At 35.0% G+C, this 25718-nt stretch overlaps 1 protein-coding gene across 1 annotated transcript; it reads right to left on the bottom strand.

Annotated features, from left to right (window-relative positions):
* Window positions 1-23737: 23737 nt before the first annotated feature.
* LOC128548101 (trichohyalin-like) lies at window positions 23738-24850 on the bottom strand. Its single transcript, XM_053522492.1, has one exon. The coding sequence runs from the start codon at window positions 24848-24850 to the stop codon at window positions 23738-23740; it is 1113 nt and encodes a 370-aa protein (XP_053378467.1).
* Between the last annotated feature and the right edge of the window lie 868 nt (window positions 24851-25718).

The raw sequence follows: 25718 nt of genomic DNA, 5'->3' as shown, positions 1-25718 counted from the left end.
TCCGTTAAGTTCCTGCTAGGCGACGTTTTGTTACAAATATACGAGTCTTATCTCACAGCATAATTTGTAACTAAAGTATTTATCCAGAGTTCATTTTGATACCATCTATAGCATTCATTAACCCCAATGTTTTGACAGTTTTTAACAGTAACAATGAACCTCATCACATAAACCCGAATTATGATTTTGTCTAACTAATTGACCAACGCTGTTGAACTTGATCTCACATCAAAGTATAAACTACGTGTTGAAACGTCTTATCTTTGTTTCATCTCCACTCAATGAACAGAACATTTAGTTTTGCTTTCGTCGTCTGAAGCTTTCGAATACCATAAAGTTGTCACTCTTTATAAGCTATATTAAGTTCACTTTTTCATCTGGTTTCTATGTACTGCACCTTTTCTTTCTTCTTTCAATGATGTTTGAATGTATTCTTCTGATAATCAATTTATCCGCCCTGAGGCATTCAGGAGTCACAACAAGACACTGGTGTAAAATCTTTATTCTTCGTCAACTGCTGGATACAAAATGATCACATTGCCAGTTATAATGCTATTTATAACTTAACTGCTATTTGCTATTTAAAAAGGGGCCTTCGAATTGGTCGAAAGTCATATAAAGGGTTCAGCAACGACCATATTTCATTGCCATTGGATTTTTATTAGTAACATTTTATTAGCCTTGGCTCCAGTTATCGAAATAATCAACCAAAGTTAGCCATAAGGTACCAACATAGTATTATTTACTGCAATTCTGAAGTACCTGTAGCAGGTATAGAAATATAAGCAGGATTAATCACTAGCTGTGCTGATATATGTTTCAATATCTTTATTAACGTTTTAGGATCATTGTTGTTCCACGATAACACGTTTAGAATCAGACCATAACTATCATTCGTTATCGCATTATCTTGTGCTGCAGACAAACCTCGGGTTTCAGTTATCGTTCTCTGTTTTTTTTCTTGCTAAACTGCAAAGAATTTTAAAGCTGTGCCAAGAAGACGGGTATGCATTATTCATTCTAATATTCAAGAAAATAGTCATGTAGACATTTGGCTGTTTTTCTTACAAATGAACACGTTAATATTTTATACTTCTACAGGAATGGATACTTGAAGGATTTTTTTCCACACTTTTTGAAATAGTGTACAAAGTTTCAAAATTCAAAATACTTGAATTCCAAACGTCTCCAAATATGCTTGTAATTATAGGTTATTAGCTTTGTATCGGGAAATATGCATGAGTTCTTCAGCGGAAATATTGCGCGTCTTTAGGAGTGCAATATTCTTCCGCTGAAGAACGAGTGCAATATTTCCCGATGCAAAGATAATAACATTTTTATTACATACGCATCTACTCGTATAAATATTAAATAAATATCATAAATATGTTCAACAGCCTTTATAGGATTGACAATACTGAACTAAATAGAAAAAAATAGTGCACAACAAACACTGAATTACGTCACGCACCCGATATGAAATTCAGGCGTCAGTGTATGGAAAAAATATTGACGTTTCCGGTACCAGTGTAACGTAACGGGAATAAAAACGAGTATGTAACAATACCTAAATCCGATGTTTGAAACAAATATCTTCATCAGGCTGATGTTTATAACCGTACTATCCTTTTCATGTCCGCTTTCAATGTTGTATTTCAAACTCATGCACCGAAATCCATATAGCCGTAAAATGGATTTGTATAAGCTAAATTCGATGGCTGAAACGAGAATTTTCACCAGGCTCTACTGATTTGTCAAAAGTTACAGAACATTGAATATGATATTTCATACCATTTTTTTCACAGGAGAATACAATAACTAAAGATATTTTCGTATTAGGAGAAAAATGCCATTAATGGGCTTATTGGACAATGAGCATAATAAATGGTATTCGTTCTAAATACGTTGTATAACAGCCTGACTGACATTCTGCAGTTTTACTGCACATCTTTCGCACAATTTATAAGACGGCTAATGAGGATCGTAGATACTGTATTCCAGGCCGCTTTTCGTTAGAAAGTTTGAAATTGCAAGGTAACCCCTTATAAATATAATAATACTGACATTCAGTTTGTGTAGAAATTATAAGACCACTTCATGTCGTAAGCATTATACCAATATTTTACGTATGTGTCTTTAAATGATACGAGTATTATATGCGGCGTAACAGTTTTAGCACATCAAAGAGGTATTCAAAACATTGATTCTTTATAAATAAATAGATATCGTTGTTATTCATGTATGCAGTTATCTCAGAAAACAATTATTTCCCTAATGCCTATATAATTGACGACGTGTGTAGTTAAAAATTCAGCCATTGAAAACTCATTTAATTTTCAAGAAATGAGAATTTTCAATTTAAAATTATACTAACATACTGAAAAATCTTGTATTTAAGGCAGTATAATGTCTTCTATCAATTTTGAGACCCAAAGGATAACAGTCTATTTTGAACTTTGATATATTTTTTATACAAAACTGGAATATGTATTTTGGATCGTGTAGCGGTACTTTTATAGAGAATTATTTAAGGACTTGATTCTCAGATATTAATTCATAAATACATTTTTAAGGCAATGTATTTTCTGAATTTCGAGGTACGTATTTCGGACACAATTAAATATTTCGGATTTAATTGCAGGCAAAGTGGTTTCAGCAGACTCGTCGACAGACTCAGTCAGACTCGTTACCTTTGGTTGCATTTTCTTGTGTATCTGGGGAAAGACTCGATATCAAATTTGTGTCATAATAATATAAAACTATGTGCGTGATGAAAATCTGTTTCCATAGGAATATCAATAATTATCTTTCGGAGAACAGCATTATGAGGACATAAATAGTTTTTTTTTTCTAAATTCATTACAAATTTACATTGTTAAAACTTTCACAAGGCTACAAGTCAAATTAAATTAATGTTGAAATTCGATATATAAAGTAAAGAACATTGTAATCATTAATTTTGATTTCATCCAGGATTTTACAATAGAAGTATTTAGTTCTTTGACATTAACGGACTTCGTTCATGAAAAAGTATATTTCGGAAAGACTTTTAAGGGTATCAAGAAAAAACAAAATAGTCTAAAGGTACTACGACTAAGTTGTGTTGTATTTTCTGGTCCTTTAGGATCATAGAGTACCTCACCTGTAGCAGTTTCCAGGGGCGAGATGGGTGTTTCACTTTTTAATTCTAATCACTCAGGGCGAGTCTATTTTCTTGCCTTGTTTCATGCCATATTAAAATGAGCTTCTCATATATCTTAGTTTTATTGTGTGCCATTTCAAACTTATAACAGACATTCCATTTGCAGGTTTTCGTTAGGCAGTAGGTATAAACCATTTTAGACTGTGTGGAGTCTTGAGCTAGAATTGCTACCAAGAAAACAACGGTTTACATATATAGTTTTGCTTTTCATAGAAAGCACACATTTACTAGAAAATATCTTATTTCAGACATGATTGCTTATTGTCTTCTTCTCACTAAAATCACAAAGCAGATTGTTTTATTTGATTGTCCTTGCCTCTCTCTTTGCAATCAATGACAAAAGATTGAAAATATATTAGAAATACTGATTGCTGAATTTCGCAGGCCATTTCGATATGTTAAACCTGGCACTAGACAATGGCCATTTAGAGATTTTAAGTTGATAAGCAATAACTACTTGCATGCTTATTACATGCTTAATTACATGGACGCTATCATAAAATATCTGTAATGTGTCAAACAACACAAACCAAATAGCAGAGAATAAATGTACATTTTGATTAGAAACAGAAAATATTTTACAAACATATGCTAACTTTTAACATTGCGTTGTTATATTTTGAGATTTTAAGTTGATAAGCAATAACTACTTGCATGCTTATTACATGCTTAATTACATGGACGCTATCATAAAATATCTGTAATGTGTCAAACAACACAAACCAAATAGCAGAGAATAAATGTACATTTTGATTAGAAACAGAAAATATTTTACAAACATATGCTAACTTTTAACATTGCGTTGTTATATTTTGATTAATTCTGGCCTCATGCTTCTTTTTGACTCAGTTTGAACATTTATTTTATCATTTTACCCACACTTAACTTATCACAATATTTTCTGAACACTACAAAATGTATGTTTTGATGATTTATTATAGGGTAGACGATTCTGTATACATGTATCTTGTTAAACCACTGTTCCACCACTGCTTACAGATGTATCACTCGATAAATACCTCGGTTTTTGAGTCTAATTTGTAATCTTGATCAAAATATCATTAGTAATAGACGTTATGATAACGATGGAAGTAATTCAGGAAACGATAACACGTTTGTATGTGATCAATCTTCATGTTTTCAACATTATCACTTCATTAAGTGATTTGATACCAGATGATACTTCACACATTGATTGTCGTACCTATTCTGTAGCGCACAACTAGCTTTTGAAGTACTGAGCATGTGGCGAACAGTTTGTTACAAAACGACATAACTCTAAAGCAAGAAATGAAGCTTTAAATGAACCTTTATCCTTAAAGGTAAGGATAAATATGAAACAGAGAATGCCACGTTCCAAAAACGAAACTCACAGCACGCAGATGTGCACACTACCAAAACACATACAGACACACGCACGCACACTCACATACAAAGCAAACTCATGAGGACAAAACGAACAAATAAAGAAACACAGAGAATGGGAGAGAGGGTGCGCCTTGGAACGGTCAGTGGCAAAAACACCACTGGGGAGCTAAAACCGGTTTATGGTGCTCATCCAACCATACTCTAACCCCCATCAAGTTCCAAAGTCACGGGACAGTGTAAATAACAGAATTCCCAGCAAGGTGAATCACTAACACACGCAATGGAAACAAGAGACATGGCATGTAAAACACAAACATGCTCCTGTATAATTATATAAATAGCAAACCTTAAGAGCCAAAAACGTATGTACCCGATGCCTTTGCAGAAGACAGAGCAACAAGAGAAACACCCTTAGTTGCCCCAAGACAGAAATCAAAACAATCCATTAGTGTAAGGCGTCCACGACTTTATTTGTCCAACCCTCGTATTTAAAAACTAAATTGATTACGCATTAAATACAGAAGTAAAATAATATAGATCAGTAATGGAAATTACATTGTCAAAACTAAATTTCGCCTTATAATTTAGTTACAGGCTTGTAGCATGCGATACATGACCAAGAGATAGGATCTGAAATTAAGAGTTAAGATGTGCATTAGAACATATAACTTCATGGATGTCGTCGAGTTTTCAGTAGAAAATTATATCAGTCAAATAGACGATCCCAGCTTCATTAATTATATTGAAAGCAAAAACGTGGCTATTTAGCTGGGGACTAATTTCGATCATTCCAGGTTTAAACACGCAAGTCATGCATTCCTAAATTAACATCAACATATCTGTTTCAGTCAAATTGATGTTTTTTTTTGTCTTAATATGACGTCATTGCTTCCAGCACGACATAATGAAAAACCTCTCTAAAATGGCGATACAAACGTCAAATGAATGTTATTTCAAAATTGTCCAAATTTTGTTGCAGCCATATACATGTACCTTGAATGTTCACTTGAACAATTCAACATTTATATTATAATTTACTTAAAATATAAGTACATTGTTTCGAAACTTCATAAAAGTCAAGTAACATAGTGCTGTATTTATGACTGTTTATGGCTGTTTAACCGCCACAGAAAGGACACTCCAGTTTGGCTTATGAGACACATACATACATTGAACAGCATTACTTCCCGCTTCCTATTTTATATGCCAGTAGGACATTTGTTAACCATTATTTAACTAGCTGGTGGCTCACCAGCCCGCTCAAGTCTTCAACCTCTCGATTGATTTAAACATATTTTATTTCAAACATATGTGCATATTACATTTTACAATTTACAATATCGATATTATACATGTTGAAAAAGGATAAGATAAAGGTCTTCTCCTATATGGGATAAATTACAGTAAATATGGCGGTATTACATAATTTGTTTGAAATGTGTTATCGAACAAACATTTAGCTAATATGCGTTGAATAGAAAAAATGACATGAAACAAAATATTAGTATCAAGTTAGGAATTAGCAAATTTTGGAAAGAATCGAGATTAGAAATCGAAGTTTATAGTATATATAACAATAAAAAAAGAGAGAAATTTGTATTATTAAGAAGATTCAGTCTGTAAAGATGAACTGCATAGAAAGATAATATTAGTCAAATATAAAGCGTCCTGTAGAAATGAGAGGAAAAAGAAATAAATGTATGAGATTTGATTTGGTTTGGATTGATGAAGGTTTGGAGCAAACTGGAATGTTAGTTAATGTAGTTTTAAGCTCATGGAAAACGTTTACTTTCCCTGATGTAGTTTTGAACTGCTAGGAATATGCTGTTATTGATGTCGTCGCTAAGATTCTGGTCACCATACAGTAGTGTGTACAGAGTGACAGTGCAGAAGTTGGAGGTTGTTTGGAGGAGTCTTCTACGGATATCATTGTAATCTGGACATTCAAAAAAGAAATGATGATTGCTCTCAGTGCTTCCGCACTGACAAATGGGTGAAGGAGAAATGTTTTTTCATGTACAGATGTTGGTTCAGAGAGCTACACTCAGTACGCAGCGGGGCATGATAAATTTGCCATTTCCGTGCACCAATGTAGAAGTGTTTTGGACATGTGGAGGTGTTTCGCTTTAGCTGTGATTTAAAGGAAGTCGGGGTTGGTGAATTCTGTGTTTCTGACGGTAAACTATTCCATTCTCTTAGGGCAGATGGTAGAAAGGAGTTGTAGTAAAGAGAAGTTCGAGTGCGTATACCCTGTATATCATCAACTTTGCATAGGTTATATCGGGTTGCATCAACAACAGACGGAGGAACTAGAGCTGAAAGGTAGCCTGGAGAAAGGCCATTTTTTCATTTTGTAAAATAGTATGAGTTTATGGTTTCGTCTCCGGATTTCAAGAGATTCCCAAGGAACTTCTTCATGATGTTCACGAAAAGAAACTAGTTGTGTAGTTCCAGATACAATTCGTGATGCTTCATTCTGTATTTTGTCGAGTTCTTGTTTCTCATACTGAGTGCAGTTTGAAAAGATAACATCAGCGTATTCGAGAAGTGGTCTAATAAAAGAAAGATATATTATTTCCAGAGATTTTCTATCAAGTTGAAATTTTAATTTGCGCATAATATGGATGCGTTTCCATGCCTTTTCTGTAATATAAGTGATATGCGTGTACCAAAAACCAATCTTCAGACAAGTGAACGCCAATGTGTTTATGGGAAGTAACAGAGGTGATTGGTTGATAAGAAGGGGTGGATGGAAAGGTTTTGATGTTTTTCGTGAAATTATCATTGTTTCTGATTTAGATGGGTTGAATGTGACTAGCCATTTGTCAGTCAAATCTGAGATTTTGTTGATATCGGACTGAAGAATACCTGCAGCAGATACCGGGTGATCAACAATTATGTGAAGACTAGTATCATCGGCAGAGAGGTGAATATGAGAACCAATGTCTTCCACTTTGTCGTTGATATACACTAAAAACAGGAGAGGACCAAGGATAGAGCCTTGGGGAAGTCCTACCTTTATTGTAGACCAACCAGACATGGTACCTGGTAGAACAAAAGCCTGACGTCTATCAGAAAGGTAATCATGAAACCAATTAAGAAGAGGTCCCTGCACACCAGCTTTTTGGAGCTTGAGAATTAAGCCTTGGTGCCAAACTTTATCGAAAGCTTTGCTTATATAAAAAAAGACTGTGCGGACTTCAAGGCCATCATCTAATGCCTTACTAAAGCTATTATATAGATATGTGAGTTGGTTACCTGTTGAGTCTCCAGGTTTGAATCCAGACTGGACTGAAGAGATTAAGTTGTTTTCATAAAGAAAGTTAAAAAGATATTTGAATATGATACGCTCAAAAACCTTTTCAATACAGCAAAGAATTATTAGGCAGAGATGGGTCGCCTTTTTTGAAGATGGCACAAACATGAGCATCTTTCAAGATCTGAGGCACCTTAGCATATTGTAAAGAATAGTTGAACAAGGAACAGAGTGGAAATTTTATTTCTGAAGCTGTTTCCCGCAGGATACGGTTGCTTATTCATCAGGCACTGAGGCATTGTTAATTTTTAATGATTTGAGAGGCGACCTCGACGTCTTAGCGTGTAATGGAAATAGATAGAAGCTTATGTAAGGGTTCCTGGTAGTAGTTATTTAGCAAGTCTTTATCTGAGTTGTTAAGTGCCGACTGACTACTAAAAAAAATCATTTAAGAGTTCAGATTTTATTATCTTATCAAAAACGAGTTCTTGGGTGTTAGGTTGTTTTAGTGCAGGTATTGTTTGTTTATCATTAGAGGATAAAAACTGTTTAATTAGTTTCCACCAGTCCTTTTGTGAAGCAGACTCTGATTTAAGCTACTCTGCCATTTTGTGGAAGTGATCATGTTTTGCAGTGCAAATAAGTGTTATAACTTCATTTCGGATTTGTCTAAATTTTTGCCAGTGAGATGGATTTTGTGTTCGCTTTGCTCTGTGATATAATTTCTTACGTTTACGAATTAGTTTCTATATATGTGTTGTTATCCATGGATTGTCGTTTGGTTTCACAGTGATCGTTGTTGTGGGAATACATTCTTTTGAGATTTGAAGAAGTTTGTTAGTGAATGACATTGTGTAAATATTATTGTTATCATCCTTTAGAAGATCCCAATAAGTGTTTCTGATTTCACGTCTTAAAGAGTTGTAATCATCTCGATCGTATAACCATACATGCCGTCTGAAGGTATTGGCTGGAGGTTTGGAGAAAGCAAAAAAGGGCATAGATAGGGCAATGAAATCGTTGATTCTGGTCAAGTATTGGCTCTCCGACCCCAGAAGTTACAACACGGTGACTACACGAAACGAAAAAAAGATTAAGTAGAGAGGAAGAAAACTCTGTGAAGTGGGTTGGCTCAGTAATGAGTTGGTCGAGATTGAACTGTTGGCAGATAGAAAGAAGTTTGCGATACAAGTTCGGATTGGAGGGATTGAAATTAGAACGCCAGTTACAATGATGTCTGGTATATTTGTGTCGAGTGCCAATCTAAGAGATTCTTCAATCATGGTAGTGTAATGTATATCTGCATTTGGAGGACGATAGAAGACTCCGAAGAGAATTCGTTTGGAGTGGGAAGGCAATTACTTCTACCCAAATGCACTCTGGACCTCTGAGCTCGAGGTCAGGCCGTCGCTTGTGATACAGAGTATTTTTTAGATATACGATTACTCCCCCGTGACTGTCTCCGGTTCTGTCTTTTCTTTCTGGAAAGTGAAAGTTTGGAATCTTTATATTGTCATTGGAGGTGTTTGAGTTTAGCCATGTTTCAGATTATGCTAAGATGTCAAAAGAGTTAAATTCAATCCCCAAGATATCGATTTTGTTTAATAAACTTTGTACATTGTAAAGTAACACAGACAGACTGTTACCTCTTGTCATGAGGTCGGATAATGTATGAGACATGGACGATGTAGAAGAGCATGTAGAGCTGGTAGAATGTGATGAAGACGGACCGGGATTTGGATGGATATCTCCAGCCGTAGCAAGTAGTAAATTAAGCCATGTACAGCACACTATTACTGTCAAACATATAAGAATTGTTGATTTGGTTAGAAGAATATTTGAATACATTTGATCCCTGGAATAGCACGTTTGTGTGGATAGCTGATTCTATGTCTAACTTGAATCTGTACTTGAGTGTATAAGTAGTAAGTAAAGAAACTGTTTGAAACCGTAAAGATTAGTATTGAGGCATGTAAGAGTAATGTGAATTTCCACGAGCATATATAAGACTGCATGATCGATGTGGAAGAAGTGTTTTTCATTATGTTACTGATGTTAAGAACATCAAGAACCATGTAACCAAGATCATGCAATCACGTATAGTGTACATTGTCCAGTTCCTACCGTTCATACAAATCCAAACCAAAAATCGAAACAAATGGTAGAGGGAAATCGAGAAACTAGAGAATTCAGGAAGTACAAAACACAAAAAGAGATTGGAAGCGCATAGTGCAAGTTGAGTACAATAGTAGGAAAATGAAGAAGTGAAATATGAAGTGAACTAACGTGTGAAGCATTATTTAGCTAGAAACTATAAAGAGCATTCTTAATCAGACAAACCAAATACATGTTTATAATTCCCTATTGTTTTGAAGAATTTTCCAAGAATATATACAAATTATTAATTTTCGTAAAGGTTTTGCTACAGTAAATATCGTTGCTAAAAGACCTGAATCATGATAATAGTACCTCTTATTCAGATAAACGAAGTATATGACTCCGTATTGTTTTGAATAATATTTCCAAGAAGATGTACAAATTATTAATTTTCGTAAAGGTTTTGCTATAGTAAATATCGTTGCTAAAAACCCTGAAACATGATAATAGTACCTTAGTTACAGTCTGTTAAGCAAATCATAAACCACATAGTCAATGGTAATACAAATAGGTTTGAAAGGAATTGTGTACATGTGGGGTTTAACAACGAACAGTTTAACCAAGTGATGCATACAGCATGTTTAAATAAATCGATTGCTGTATTGTATGTTAGAGATCTGAAAATATGTTAACAAAATGCAAATCTACTTTTCAGTTACTACCTGGACCCATAATTACACGCACGCACGCACACGCACACACACATACGTACACATGCACGTTTACACATATGTACGCACGCACGCACGCACGCATATACATACGTACACACTCACATACATACATACATACATACATACGTATATATAGTACAGAGAATTTATACGAACTAAATCACCAACACAATATACCAGAACAATTACGGCAATGCGCCTAGCAGTACAAACGAACACGCACATGCCACAGCAAGTCCACTAACCCAATAAGATTAGTTTCGGTGCTGCTTTATATACGAGCCCGAATTGTACTACACATTCGTACTGGTTCAACATTTGCATATATATATACTCAAATCTCTGTTTGCGTGTCTCACACATCAGTAGTGACATTTTAGTCTTTTTAACTGATTGGGACCAGAGAAGCTGTATTTTCTGTCTCTGAGAGTTAACTGGATCTTGAGGATACATTGAATATATAGAGATAGTTTGCATTAAGGGATATAAATATATTCAGAACAGCTGACTTTACCATAAGTGAGATCCGCTAGGATACAAGTTCGCATTATAAATTTATCATACGTGAGATCCGCTAGGATACAAGTTCGCATTAAAAAGTATTATATAGTACAGAGAATTTATAGGAACTAAATCACCAACACAATATGCCAGACCAATTACGGTAAAGCGCCTAGCAGTACAAACGAACACGCACATGCCACAGCAAGTCCACTAACCCAGTAAGATTAGTTTCGGTGCTGCTTTATATACGAGCTCGAATCGTACTACACATTCGTACTGGTTCAACATTTGCATATCTATACTCAAATCTATGTTTTCATGTCTCACAAATCAGTAGTGACATTTTAGTCTTTTTAACTGATTGGGACCAGAGAAGCTGTTTTTTCTGTCTCTGAAAGTTAACTGGATCTTGAAGATACATTGAATATATAGGGATAGTTTGCATTAAGGGATATAAATATATTCAGAACAGCTGACTTTACCATACGTGAGATCCGCTAGGACACAAGTTCGGATTATAAATTATTATATAGTACAGAGAATTTACACGAACTAAATCACCAACACAATATGCCAGACCAATTACGGTAAAGCGCCTAGCAGTACAAACGAATACGCACATGCCACAGCAAGTCCACTAACCCAATAAGATTAGTTTCGGTGCTGCTTTATATACGAGCCCGAATTGTACTACACATTCGTACTGGTTCAACATTTGCATATATATATATACTCAAATCTCTGTTTTCATGTCTCACAAATCAGTAGTGACATTTTAGTATTTTTAACTATACATATACACATATATATACATATACGTACGTAAATAAACGTTGTTTTATAATTAAAACTGTAGGTTGAAAGACATGATAACTTATCAAAATCCTAAGTCACAGTTCAAAATGTTACAAAATTTAAACTGTATGCATATCTGACAATATATTTACCAATGTCAAAGATAAAACATGGACTTACACAGTCTTAACATGTGCGTCTTTAAGCTAACAACTAAAGACAAACAACTACTAGTAGCTGTTTAAAAACTTGAGAGAACATAAAGAACTCTGGAAAAAGTTTCAGATTAAAATTATGCAGGTGCGCAAGGGAATGCACATGATAAATGAATGCGAAACGTGGTTGTTTCCCTTGCGACTTCACAATCGGACTATACTGTGTTCATTCTAAAGTAACAACACGGTCATTTTATACCGATCAAACGTGTGTCGTCATGTCATAGCATGAAAATAATTCATGCTAATCAAGTTATAACCGTTCCAATGATAATTGATAAAAACTTGATCATTATATAGATTTCATTATCAGGCTAGACCAAGTACGCATATTTATGTTAAAATAATACACCAATGAATAAATTTCGCTCTATGTTTGTGTTTTAAATTAAACTAAGTGCATCAAAGTATAGGCAATGTCCACCTGTGTCTGGTTGTGTGCAGTAAATAACAGATATCATGTCACACAGGTAAAGTCATTGATCGTTCGTGCCATCATGCGTAAAGCTTAGTATATCTGTATACTGTTCAACAAAACAAACAGTGCTATAATTGGTAGTCAATATTTATTAATCAACCTCAACGAATAGGCGTTGGACTTCATTTATTCGGCCTCCGAATTTACTCTATGGATTTTGCGATTAGCGTCCTTTACAACGACCGCGCCGTCATAGGTCCATGCGCCTGCAAGAAAGCGATCTCTAAGCAGTTGCCTAGCCTTGTAGAAAAGGGTGGACCGTGCTTTCGTCAAGTCTTCATTGATAAAAACACCAGGGAATCCACAAGACCTAAGGTTAAACCTCAGTGTGTAGAATGCGTTTCTGGCTCTATACGAGACGAATTTGACTATTATGCCCCTAGGCGTCTTTTGACCAATTCGATGAGATCGATCTATATCTGACGTCTCAAAGTTTACTTCCATAACAGATGCAAATTGTCTGACTTTGCTATCAGTCGACTCATCTTTATTGGTGACAGTGACATCATCACCGTTCTCCGATGACAACTCATCGTTGGTAACCTCGGGTTTTCCTTGCATGGACTCTGTGATAATGGATAGTCCCTCTTCGGGAACACCTCTGATTCGCAGGCAGTTCCTACTGCTATATTGCTCGGCGTCATCAGCTTTCTGTTCAAGCTGATCAACACGTGCACGTAATGCCGCATTTTCGGTTTCGAGGTTTTAGATTTTAGCGTTCAGGCCAGCCAAACACCATTAACAATAGCCTGAACTTGGTTTTGCTGTTGTAATTTAAATTCTTCACGAAGAGTACCCTTCAGAGCGTTGCTTATTGCTATAATGTCCTCACTTGACAACACAATATGTTGCGGTTCACATGTTTTAAACTTTTTTGTTCAGCATCATCAAGAGGCCAAGATAATTCTCTTTTTTTATTTACCGATATTGGTGTTGCAGACGTGGAACTTTTCAAATTGTTCATGTTGTTTTTATTGCTCCTTCGTTATTGTTTGTTATGTACTGGTTTCAAACTTTTTATGCTCAGTATGGTTGTAAAATATTTCGTGCGGGGGAGGTCTGTATTCACAACTTTCACGATTTTCACGTGGCAAATTCAAACAGGTGAAAAAATATATCTTCAACATTGTCAGTACAGTAGATTAGTTTTGATGTCACAAGTCAATACTTCAAAGAAATATCACTTCATTTCACAGTTCTTACATTTATAGAGACCTCCAAAGCGCTAATTACTCCATATTTCGGGTTTTCTTTCTGTTTACATAAAATTGACTACCGCCATGACCTGAACCGGATAAAACCGCAAGTATTTGATGAGTATCAGTAATCGCCTTGACAAAATTGACATCGTGATAAATAAACCCATCCGATTACACAGAGATCATGTTTAAATATAATGAGATGCGGTGGCCAAAAAGATAAGGCATCTGCCCTGCAATCGGGAGATTTATCTTCTTAATGTTGGACATTTATAACTGGTCCATACAAAAAAAGCATTATTTAATTTACTTTAGGGATAGGACACAGAATTCTTTCTGCTAATTTATAAATCCTTTGACAATCCCAATAGTAAATTACCGAGGAAATGAAAGCAACTTCTTTCTGCTATTTTTTATTATTTATAAATCCTTTGACAATCTCATTAGTAAATTACCGAGGAAATGAAAGTAAAAAATGTCCAAGTACCAAGTTCGAAAGTTTCACGACAGTGAAAATACAACAAATCCCTGCCCGATATATATTACTCAAGTTATGATCACAAAATATTGTAAAACAATAAAAAAAACAAACTTAATGGCATGTAAATTGAAAAAATAATACTGTAACTATTTCAAAAGACGCTGTTTCAGACTCAGCATGCCGAGTATGAAATATCATAGGTAAACATAAACTCCATCACAATATAAATGATAACCGTTTACAAGATAATACATGTATATTATTATCAGAATGTTAGCAGAACAGCTGTAAAACGGATTCCAAGGCATCCAAATGCGGATTTTTTTCGTTGACAAAGTACACAATTTGTAAAACTGAACGTATATTTGCAACATGGAACTGAAAGTAATATTACTCCGTCATGCAAGGATTTAAATGACAACACATATATTACAGTAAACAGCCTTCAAGATATACATTCCTAAGCAAACAAAATACAGGTTAAGTTTTCATTTTTCCTCATGTATCATGCTTACTTGGTTTCCTAGCAAACCGCATGATTATTGCTTACAGACAGACTCCAGCGATATCTGCTAACAGTATTAAATATAAACAGGAAAGAAATTTGAAATATCGTAGGTTTGGATATCAATATTACAGAATTCTAGCCGATGTCTTAAATTTGAATGTAGTTTTACTTCTTGAAATTGGTTTATTAAATAGACAACTACAATATCTACAGATAAAGTTTGTAGATTTGTAATTTTAGGATTCTTAAAATACCATAATTTATGATCATGGTAAAAGTTAACAGAGCACACATATTATTCAGAATTAACAATTTCTTACAGGTAAAAACGATACTAGTATACTTATTTAAACTTGGATAGAGCATCCGCTTCGAGTGCGGGAGGTCGTTGGTTCGATCCCCGGTCACGTCATACCTAAGATTGAACCAGTAGCTCTCTTGCGTGGCGCTCAGCATTAAAAGGGAATCTAGCCTCTTCTCTCATTACCTCGTGGCGATGGATTCCATCAAGAATGACGTGCCGATAGTGATAGTTCGAAAATATACAATAAAATCTATAAAAAGATCCATTGGAAAAACACATAATTACGATTGAGGGTTATTATAATGTAAAATCCTATATAGTTTACACGCGTACTTTATCATGTTTATATCATAACAAAACATTGCAACAGTTGAATGTGAGTTTGATAGTAAACACCATTTGAAATATGGCTGTTTGCAACACGTTTCTGATCAAAAGCTCTAGCTTTAATATGATATTTATAACAAGAGTATCGACATTGTGTAAATGTGTTTGGTTTGTTCAGAAACAACCATTACTTTAACTAAAGTTTTGTCGAATATAGACAACCTATGGGTATTATTTCAGGCACGAGCGGGTCCTTGTTAGAAAGGTCTTCCTTCCGCAAGCAAATTGGATGTCTTTCTCTCATGAAATAACTCTACTAGTACTAAAGTGAAGGTTCGAACCCACGGCTTTTAACTACTAACGGATGTAACGTAATATGTGAAATTTAGATTTTATATACTAAAAAACAATTCTATACAATTAATGAAATGGAACCCTCTTACAATAATACATAAAACACCTTGCGTATTTTGTCTGGAAATCTTCTGAATAATAGTTTAAGAATTACAAAATGTGTAGTAACGGTAACTTTTGCAAACATTTGTACTATCAGATCGTGACTTTGAAAACAACCTTTTCGTGTAGAAGCAAACTTATGTGTATCCGGTGCCTTATTCCAGCTAATGAAATCGTGAAAAGAGCGTAGGAGGTAAATATCAAAGTTCCAATCTCTTATATTTAAAAAACAAAAACATTATGATACATAACTCAAAGAGGTCGTAAGCATTATAAGCATTAACGCTTCAGCTTGAATTAACCCAGGCCGCAGCTGGCATTATCTGTTTTATTTTTCCCCACATCCTTGCAAAATACTGGTGTGGTAATAAAGCCATACATCAACCATTCAAAAATATGTAAGTCGCTTAAAATGATGTACGAATAGTGGGAAATAGCTTATAAGTATGAAGTACATGTAACAGATTTCATATATCACTTAATATACTGTCTAGCAGGATGATAATGTAACTTTTGCAAAAAAAGTACATGTATGAATAACATAAATGCTTCAAACAGCTTCTCTGTAACATTTATCGCATTTAATGCCAAGTCCAAAGACGGTTCGATATTTCGTTGCTCATGCATCAAAATGATTAAATACCAAAAATAGAAAATGTATTATCATTTTATCTGCTGCAAAGGGAAACTAAATGCATATCGCTTCTGCAAAAAGAATTTATATACAATGTGGGTAATAGGCTTCCCCTTTTTGACTAATTAAAATCAATTAATATGACATTATTTTAAAAATACCTCAGAATGTTTTGCATTTCAAATTTCTTAGCTATCCTGATCTGATAAAACAATTGAATTCGACTTAATTAATCTCATTTTACAAAGAGAACCTAAACAGTACCTTTCGTTAAAGCAAAGTATACGTTTGCGATGAATTTACTATACTGAAATGCAATTGGAAATATTAACCGAAAACAGATGGGAATTTTGGGAAAGAATAATTACTAGACTTTATTGCGGTACCATGCCTTGAGTGAAAGAAATCCATCCCTTTTAACTTGATTAATGGCGTAAATCGATGTTCAATACATAACAGTATAACATAACTTTTCAAATCCTTTCTGAGTTCTTAAAACTAATATTCCTTGTACATGAAAAGAAAGTAGTCCAGTGTATCACGCTGATATATAATTAATACAATAATTGTACTTGAAATGCTCGTTCAATATACTAAAAAAAAACGTTAGAAAATGCAGAAACCATCATGATAAATAATTGAGATGCAATAACTGTGTTGGCTAGCATAACATGACAGGATTCTACAAATGAAAAAAAAAATGCCGTTTCATTGATCCAGCTTGTAATTTTAAGTAAATGTGTTATAGGTTCAAAGCAGGAATGTACGATCTAGATTCAAATTTGTTTAACACTAAACGATAAATCATTTTCAGAACTTAATTTCTGCAATAAATAAATTTAAATGCAATTGTTTCTGTCTAAATAATGCATGTTCAATTTGCACTTTATCATAGTTAAAGTCCCTCTGGTTTCTGTTGTAAACACCCTGGCACTATCAATTGATATTAAATCATAGATAAATAGCCAATACTGGACAAGTATGCGCTAATATATAAACACATGGTATATTTCTACAAACATAACTTCACAAAATAATAATCTTAGAAGCAGTGTAGACTTAGAGTCCATGTCTGAACTTTTTGAAGTTACTATTCCTATTTCTGCAGAATGATATAGTTTCGAAAGTAAGACATATAGGTCAGCAGAGATGGAATATTTACTGAATAGCATTTTTGATTGTGCATTCTACAATTTGACAGGCTTGATAAAATTTTCATAGCAAATATCTGGATGGAAAAAAGCGTAAACCTATGGAAGCGTCCTGGTGCCAGCAGAGAGATTTAAATTTGTCTTACGTACGACTTACTATCTCCTACGTAGGACTTAGTATCTCCTACGTAGGACTTAATATCTCCTACGCAGGACTTAGTATGTCCTACGTAGGACATAGTTTCTCCTACGTAGTACTTAATATCTCCTACGTAGGACATACTATCTCCTACGTAAGACTTAGTATCTCCTACGTAGGACATAGTATCTCCTACGTAGGACTTAGTATCTCCTGCGTAGTACTTAGTATCTCCTACGTAGGACATAGTATCTCCTACGTAGTACTTAATATCTCCTACGTATCTCCTACGTAGTACTTAGTATCTCCTACGTAGGACATAGTATCTCCTACGTAGGACTTAGTATCTCCTACGTAGGACATAGTATCTCCTACGTAGGACTTAGTAACTCATTCGTAAGGGTTCCTATTTTGGGGCGCTACACCGTTCTGTGGTCCTGCTCGCGTTTCCGGTACATGTGTTAATTGAACATTGCTGGTTGACTTTTTAATTGCGTGCTGATAAATAGCATTTATTTCAATATTTGATTTATTTTCTAAACTATTTACATTCTTGTATTTTATGTGTTGTCTCGAGAAGGGGCTTAAATAAATAACTTTTCATTGCAATCAGTGAAATTATCTCTTAACCACTGTTTCTAACCAATAACAAAGAATGAATTTATATAGACCTGATTGCATGTATCACCGCCCCTTTTTATTTCTATAGTTTGTAATTGATTTGATTGGATTTTATTTCCTCTGGTGATGTATTTCCGACTAGATATTTAGATGTTATATGGTATGGGTTCTTTTAAGGACGATGACAAAAATTTGGTTGCAGACTTCAATAATGTCATCACAATCGTGTATCAAAATAAGTATCATTGGCATCATAATGACATCAAAGTTTCATCATCCTAAAAATAAAGTTATGACAATTTATAATAATGATTTAACAATTACATTGTATATCAAATATTCAACGCGAATGACAGATGACAGCTGTCAAAATTGTAAACAAGTAATTTACCGAAGGTAAAAATCAATGATGCTTGACATCCAATAGATTACACAGGTAAATTAATAAATCGTTTACATAGCTTATCAAATTACACACATACATAAAGAATAATATAAGAAAGGGCATATTTACCTGGAAAATGTATAATTTCCAGTCCAAAATATATATATGCACAAGTATAATTGAGGTACCTATGTTAACAAAGCCATTTTGAATTTTTTGACCAAGAAGTAACCAGTGCTGTGATTGGGTGTTAAAGATCACGTGCAGATACTTATTAGATATAGAAAGTATAAAGTATGGAAGGCCGGGAATGTCAAAAGTTACTATTATAGGAAAATCAAAAACAAACGAAGTATTTTCATGATTGTACTATATCATTTATTTGTGCTCTACGACATTCTCCCCCTGCTTGTAAAATGTCGTCCTCGACATTTATAAAGGTACATACTGTAATTAATTTTTCAAATTAATTTACAAAGCGAAAAAATCTTTTTCATTTTTCGCAACATTAAACATGATATAAAAACAAACGAAGTATTATAAAACAAGTATTAAACAATTGGCAGTCGAAGTGAATGTTGTGAATATTGACATGTGTTTATGTGTCAAATGGCTATGATTATGTAGTGATTGATTTCAGTAGTGATATATAATCACGCGGGATATCCTACATGTATTCCATAAACATTTCACAAGAATTCGCAACAACTTTTCCATACATACATATTTCACACGAAAAGCATTCAGAACTATATTCCAATGATAAGTTCCAGGTTATCTTTCTATATATAATTCAGGTAAGTATTTCAAAAAGACAGTTAATATAGGTAAGTATATTGTAGTCCAAGTATTTCGCACACTATATTAATCATTGGAAATAATACAGGTAAGTATTTCACTTGGCTATTTGTCTCTGATATATGTGGTTCTACACGAATAGTCTCAGCACAACTGGTGAGTAAACTTAGGTAAGTATTAACTTAGAATAAGTTCAATGATCAGTTCATTTGGTTCCTCACGACTCCTAAGATGATTCTTCTGTTTCGCTCTGGTAAGTATCTAAACTCGGTTCATGTTCCATGCCGTCGTACCTTGATGATGTTCCACTCTCATACCCTTTATATTTCATTCCGAGTGGCAGAAGGTGATTCCTGTGTAAAACACGTGTTTTCTTAGCATTTCTGCAATCCTTTATGATTTCATATACAGGAAGGTCTTCGTTAGGCTGTGAGACCACAATATATGGAACGTCCTCCCATCTATCAGCTTATTTGTGTTTTCCTCGGAGTGTCACATTCCGAGCCAAAACAAGATCTCCAGGTATCAAATGACTAGCTTTTGCTTTTGTGTCATACAGTTGTTTGTTTTTGGCAGCTGTCGCTTTCGATGTTTCTTCTGCCTTTTATAAGCTGCTGTTAGTTTCTCTTTTAATTTTCTTGTGTAATCATGCTTATTTTCTGTGTCTTGTGTTGGTAGTCCTAAGAGAGCATCAATTGCTAGTTTCGGGTGTCGTCCAAACATTAAGTAGTATGGCGAGTAACCAGTACTTGGATGTATTGTAACATTGTATGCGTGAACTAATGGTGCTACGTGTGACTTCCAATCTGATTTCATGTTGTTCTCTAGAGTTCCGAGCATTTTCAAAAGTGTGGAATTAAAACGTTCGACTGGATTTCCCATAGGATGGTAAGGAGTTGTATGTGATTTATCGACACCAGCAAGTTGGCAAAGTTCTTTTATCAACGACGACTCAAATTTTGCACCTTGGTCGCTATGGATCCTCATCGGAAAACCATAATGGACCACAAACTGTTCAAACAAGACACGAGCTGTTGTCTTCGCAGTCTGATTTTTGGTCGGGTATGCCTGTGCGTATCTGGTAAAGTGGTCAGTGGCAACAAGCATGTGTTCATGACCTCCTTTAGATTTCTCTAAACTTAGGAAATCGATGCAGAGAATTTCCATAGGAGCTGACGATTTGAAGTTGACTAATGGCGAAGTAGATGGTAATGTCTTCCATTTAATGCAGCGATCGCACTGTCGGATTCGTGCTTCGATCCATGAATCCATCCCAGGCCAGTAGAACCTCTGTTTGAATAGTGAAGTAGTTTTATCTCTCCCCTGGTGTCCTAGATCATCATGGAGAGCCAAGAAAATTTCCTCTCGAAGATGCGAGGGTAGAACTAACTGTATATAATCTTGTTCGTTCACATGCCCTTTATGGTAGAGAACTCCGTCTATCAGTTCAAGACGATTCCATTCCCGTATATACTTTCTTACTGTTGGATCATCGGTGTTCACCTGCTGAGCTATTGGTTTTACACCATCCTTCAGGTAAGTAATTATACTTGAAATGGTGGCATCATCGGTTTGTGCCTTTCGCCACTGTTTTGTACTCAGTGACAGAGAGTCTACAATGGTATCTGGCAAAACATGTTCAGATGGTTCTACGGTTTTTAAGCTGTCTGGTGCCACTAGACTGTATGCAGCAGGAAATTGTGTGACATCAGTTGTCATAGACATTGCTAAAGCATTCATTACGTCGTGTGTAATTTTGGCATCTCCTTCACTTTCATTTTGTTCATGTATTCTGGACAGTCCATCAGCGTCTGCATTTTCTTTGCCGCTTCTGTACCTAATCTCGAAGTTGTAATTTGAAAGGGCTGCTATCCATCGATGCCTTGTTGCATCTAACTTGGCAGATGTTTTTACGAATGTCAAAGGATTATTATCAGTTAGGACTTCAAATTTGTTGCCATATAAGTAAGCATTGAATTTTTCAGTCACTGCCCATTTAAGTGCAAGGAATTCAAGTTTATGCGCTGGGTAGTTTCTTTCAGCTGCTTTAAGGCTACGACTAGCGTATGCAATGACTCTATCAATTCAACCTTGCCGTTGATAAAGTATGGCTCCCAGTCCAGTGGTTGATGCATCAGTGTGGAGCATGAAAGGTAATTGATAGTTGGCGTATGCAAGAACTGGTGGATGAGTTAGTTTGTCGATGATGTTATCAAATGCCTGTTGTTGATCTGGACCCCAAATGAATGGTGCTTTCTTCTTCGAGCTTTTCTGGCTTTTCTTGGTGGAATGACCAATTAGAAGATCATTCAAGGGTCTCACAATCGAAGCATACCCCTTGATAAAGCGCCTGTAGTAACCTGTGAAGCCCAAGAATTGTCTTACTTGTTGAGTAGTCTTTGGTGTTGGCCACAATTTAACAGCGAGTATTTTCTCAGGGTCAGCTTGGATGCCTTCTTCGGAAACGACATGACCAAGGTAAGTGATTTTTGACTGTAGAAATTCACATTTAGATGGTTTCAATTTCAGATTGTGTTCACTTAGTTTTGAAAAGACGGCATCTAGTCGCTGGAGATGTTCTTTAAACGTTGCTGAGAATATGATGATGTCGTCCAGGTAGATAAGACAATCTCGAAGGTTCAGGTCTCCCATGCATCTTTCCATTAACCTTTGGAACGTGGCTGGTGCGTTCGTTAGACCAAAAGGCATCTTATTGCACTCATAAAAACCTAACGGTCCTGCTTGGAAAGCTGTGAACTTCTTGTGTTCTTCTTTTACAGGGACTTGCCAGTATCCTGACTTCAGATCTAATTTAGAAAAGTATTTGGATCCAGACAAAAGATGAAGTGTGTTCTCGATTCTAGGTATTCCATAGGCATCTCTAACCGTGCGATTATTTAATTTTCTAAAGTCTATACAGAATCTTATAGATCCGTCTTTCTTTCTTACTATAACAACATTTGAAGAGAAGGGGCTGTTGGATTCCCTTATTGCACCACAGTCCATCATTTCTTTGAGATGCTCTTTAACTTCTTGAATAAGTCCAGGAGGAATATTTCTGTATGGTTCTTTGAATGGCGTATTGTCACTAAGGTATATTTCATGTTCAAGCAAATCTGTAGTTCCTAAATCAGTAGGTCCTTTAGAAAATATGTGCTCCCATTTAGTGAATATTTTGTTAACTTCATTCTTTTGATCTTCTGTTAGGTTTATGTTGTTTATTTTGAATGTTGTTTCTGGCGTTTGTTCTGTTCGTTCATTGTCGTCTACATTCTGCTTGTTAATTGTCGCGTTTTTGTGTATATGTTCTTCTTCCAATATTGGTGCTTGTCTTAACACTTTTACTTCTTGTAGTTGACATAAATGTGATTTTGGTGGTAAAGAAATCGCTTTTGCTGAAAGATTAAAAATTCTCACAGGAACTCTCGCCGAATTACCAGCCTTGTTAAGTGTAACAACCCTTGGACAGACATTAACTCGACTTGAACAATGCTGATCTTCACATGGTTCTGTAACTGCACTTTCAACTGAAGCAGATTTTCTAACAAAACCAGTTACTGTCCTTGTTTCAAAAGGTTTTAGGTTGATTCTCTACGTTGACTTTACAATACCAACTGAATCGCTTGTAAGACTTTGGAAAGCTAGATTCCATTCCTCCGGTATGTTTTCATCTGACGATTCTGAATGACACAAACGAATAAAGTTGGTTCCAATGATTACCGGTATATTAGCACTGGTGTCCATGTTTGGCAATACCAAAATAGGTAAGTCGAAAAACTTTTGTTTTAGGAATGGCACTGAAATTCTAGCTTCGATGTAACCAAGGTATGGAACCTTTTGGCCATTAGCAGCACTGATGTGTAAATCAAAATCATTCAAGGAATGTAAATGTGGTTTCGGTTGTAGGTTATTGTAAAAATCTAAGTTCACTGTTGTTACCATTGAACCAGTATCAATAATACATTTAGTTTTCTTGCCTTCTATTATAACGTCACCGGTATTGTTGCTTCCTACAATTCTGTTATAAAGGTTTTTAGGGCTTCCATTAAATACTTTGTCTCTCATCTGCCCCTTGACAGAGACATCTACCGGTTTAAATTCTTGGAGAAGTTTGCTTTGTTCGTCGTATCCGGTTTCTGTTGCTGTTGTTGTTTTAATGGTTGTTTGTTGTCTTGTTTTGGTGTACTGTTTCTGTCATTCTCCTCTTTTCTCATTTCTGTTCTATTCTCTGTCGTATCATTGTCTCTATCTTCTCTCTTCATATACCAATCTCGGTCTGTATCACGTTCTTCTCTGTCTTTAAATCTAGTATCTATTCGGTCACTGAATCTTCTTTCTCTGTCGAACCCATATCGTTCTTCTCTTCGATGATTTCCATCTGTGAAGTCTCTTTTTCCATATCGTTCACTTGTGTCTCTAAATCTATCACTTGTGTCGCTAACTTTCCTTTCTCTGCCATAAAACCTCCTTCCGTATCTATCAGTTCCTTCTCTGTTTCTATCATATCTGTCAAATCTATTTGAGTAGTCTTTTTCATGTCCTCGATTTCTATACTCATAATCCTTATATCTGTCTGTGTAATTTCTTCTATTCCGTCGATCATACCTGTCATATCTATCTCTTTCTCGACCTCTATCATCATATCTACTCATCCTAGGTTGTCTATCTAAATATCTATCTTCTTCTCTTTCAGGTCTATCTGTGCATTCTTTATCTTTTTCTTGAAGTCTAAGAAGTTGCTCTTCTAAACTTTTTATTCGTTCCAAAATCACCTTCATTACTGTAGATTGGTCATCTTCTTCTAAATGCTGATTAACTGTTACTTTATCTGTGGATTCTATTTCTGTTTCTCTTGCTGCTGACATTTCATTTTCCTCTATTCTGACTTTCCTTCTTAACTCTTCAAATGACTTTGCGGTTTCAAAGCACAATCTTGTCGCATTTTTCAAGTCATCGCTGTATAAATGCCTCCAGAATCTCACTTTCAACATTTCATCTTTCTGGTCTTCTTTAACATGACCCTTTACTATCGCTCTTTGTAAAATTCCTTCTAATCTTAATGCCCATTCTGAAATGGTTTCACTTCGTTTTTGTCGTGACATATAAAACTCTGACAAGACTGATTCTCCTGATCTGACGTTACCAAAAATACTATCTAGCTTATCTATGATTTCTCTTGTTGTAGCATCTGAACTCATTGTCAATAGTATTTTCCGTGTTTGTCCACAAAGTGAATTTCTAACTGCCTGTCTCAATATATGTTCTTCATATAACCCTGACTTTAGAATAATCTCTACTTCGATTTTCCATTCCTCGAAGGTTGTTTCTGTTAAGGATGGAATGTTAGGTTTGTGTAATTTTCCTTTCCAACTTTCTGATTTATAACTTTTAGCTGATTTTCTTTCTCTTACTTCGTCATCACTATTACTTTTTCATCACTTTCTTCATTTGATAATAAAGCCGATTCTTTCGCTTTAATTCTCCTCTTTAACTTTCTTTCTTCTTCCTTTAGTTTTCTTATTTGTTCTTCTTTCACTTGTTTTATTTCTTTTTGTCTTTTAATTTCTTTCTTACGTTGATTTCTTTTTTCTATTTCCTCAGCTTGTCTCTTTTTCAGTAATCTATTTTTTTCTATAACATCATTCACTTTCTTTTCTCTTATTTTTAACTGTTTAATTTTCTCTATTAGTTTACGTTCTTCGTCCCTACGTTCATTGTCATTTTCACATTTATCACTTTGTATTTTTTTTTCTTCCTCTTTTCTTCAGATCCATTTCTATTTGGTCTATTTCTCGTAGTATCACTGCTAATCCTTTCCTCACTCTGTATTTGTTTTATGTCTGTTTCCAACTGAATGTTTTCATTTTCATACTTTCGCCATTTTTCATCTAACCATTTCATTTCTTCCTCTAATTGTTTATCGTCATCAGCATTGTCTTCTATTTCCGTACTGCTATCTTCAGTATTTCTTATATAATCTGCATCGCCTGTTTGATCAACAGTTTTATAGTCATCGTCTGACTCTTCAGTATCAGCACTATCATCGTAATTATATACCTCTTTCAT

The sequence above is a fragment of the Mercenaria mercenaria genome, chromosome 14 (genome assembly GCF_021730395.1).
Source record: "Mercenaria mercenaria strain notata chromosome 14, MADL_Memer_1, whole genome shotgun sequence".
Classification (NCBI taxonomy): domain Eukaryota; kingdom Metazoa; phylum Mollusca; class Bivalvia; order Venerida; family Veneridae; genus Mercenaria; species Mercenaria mercenaria.
The sequence above is the reverse complement of the archived record's forward strand: the minus strand, read 5'-3'. Positions and strand labels throughout refer to the sequence as shown.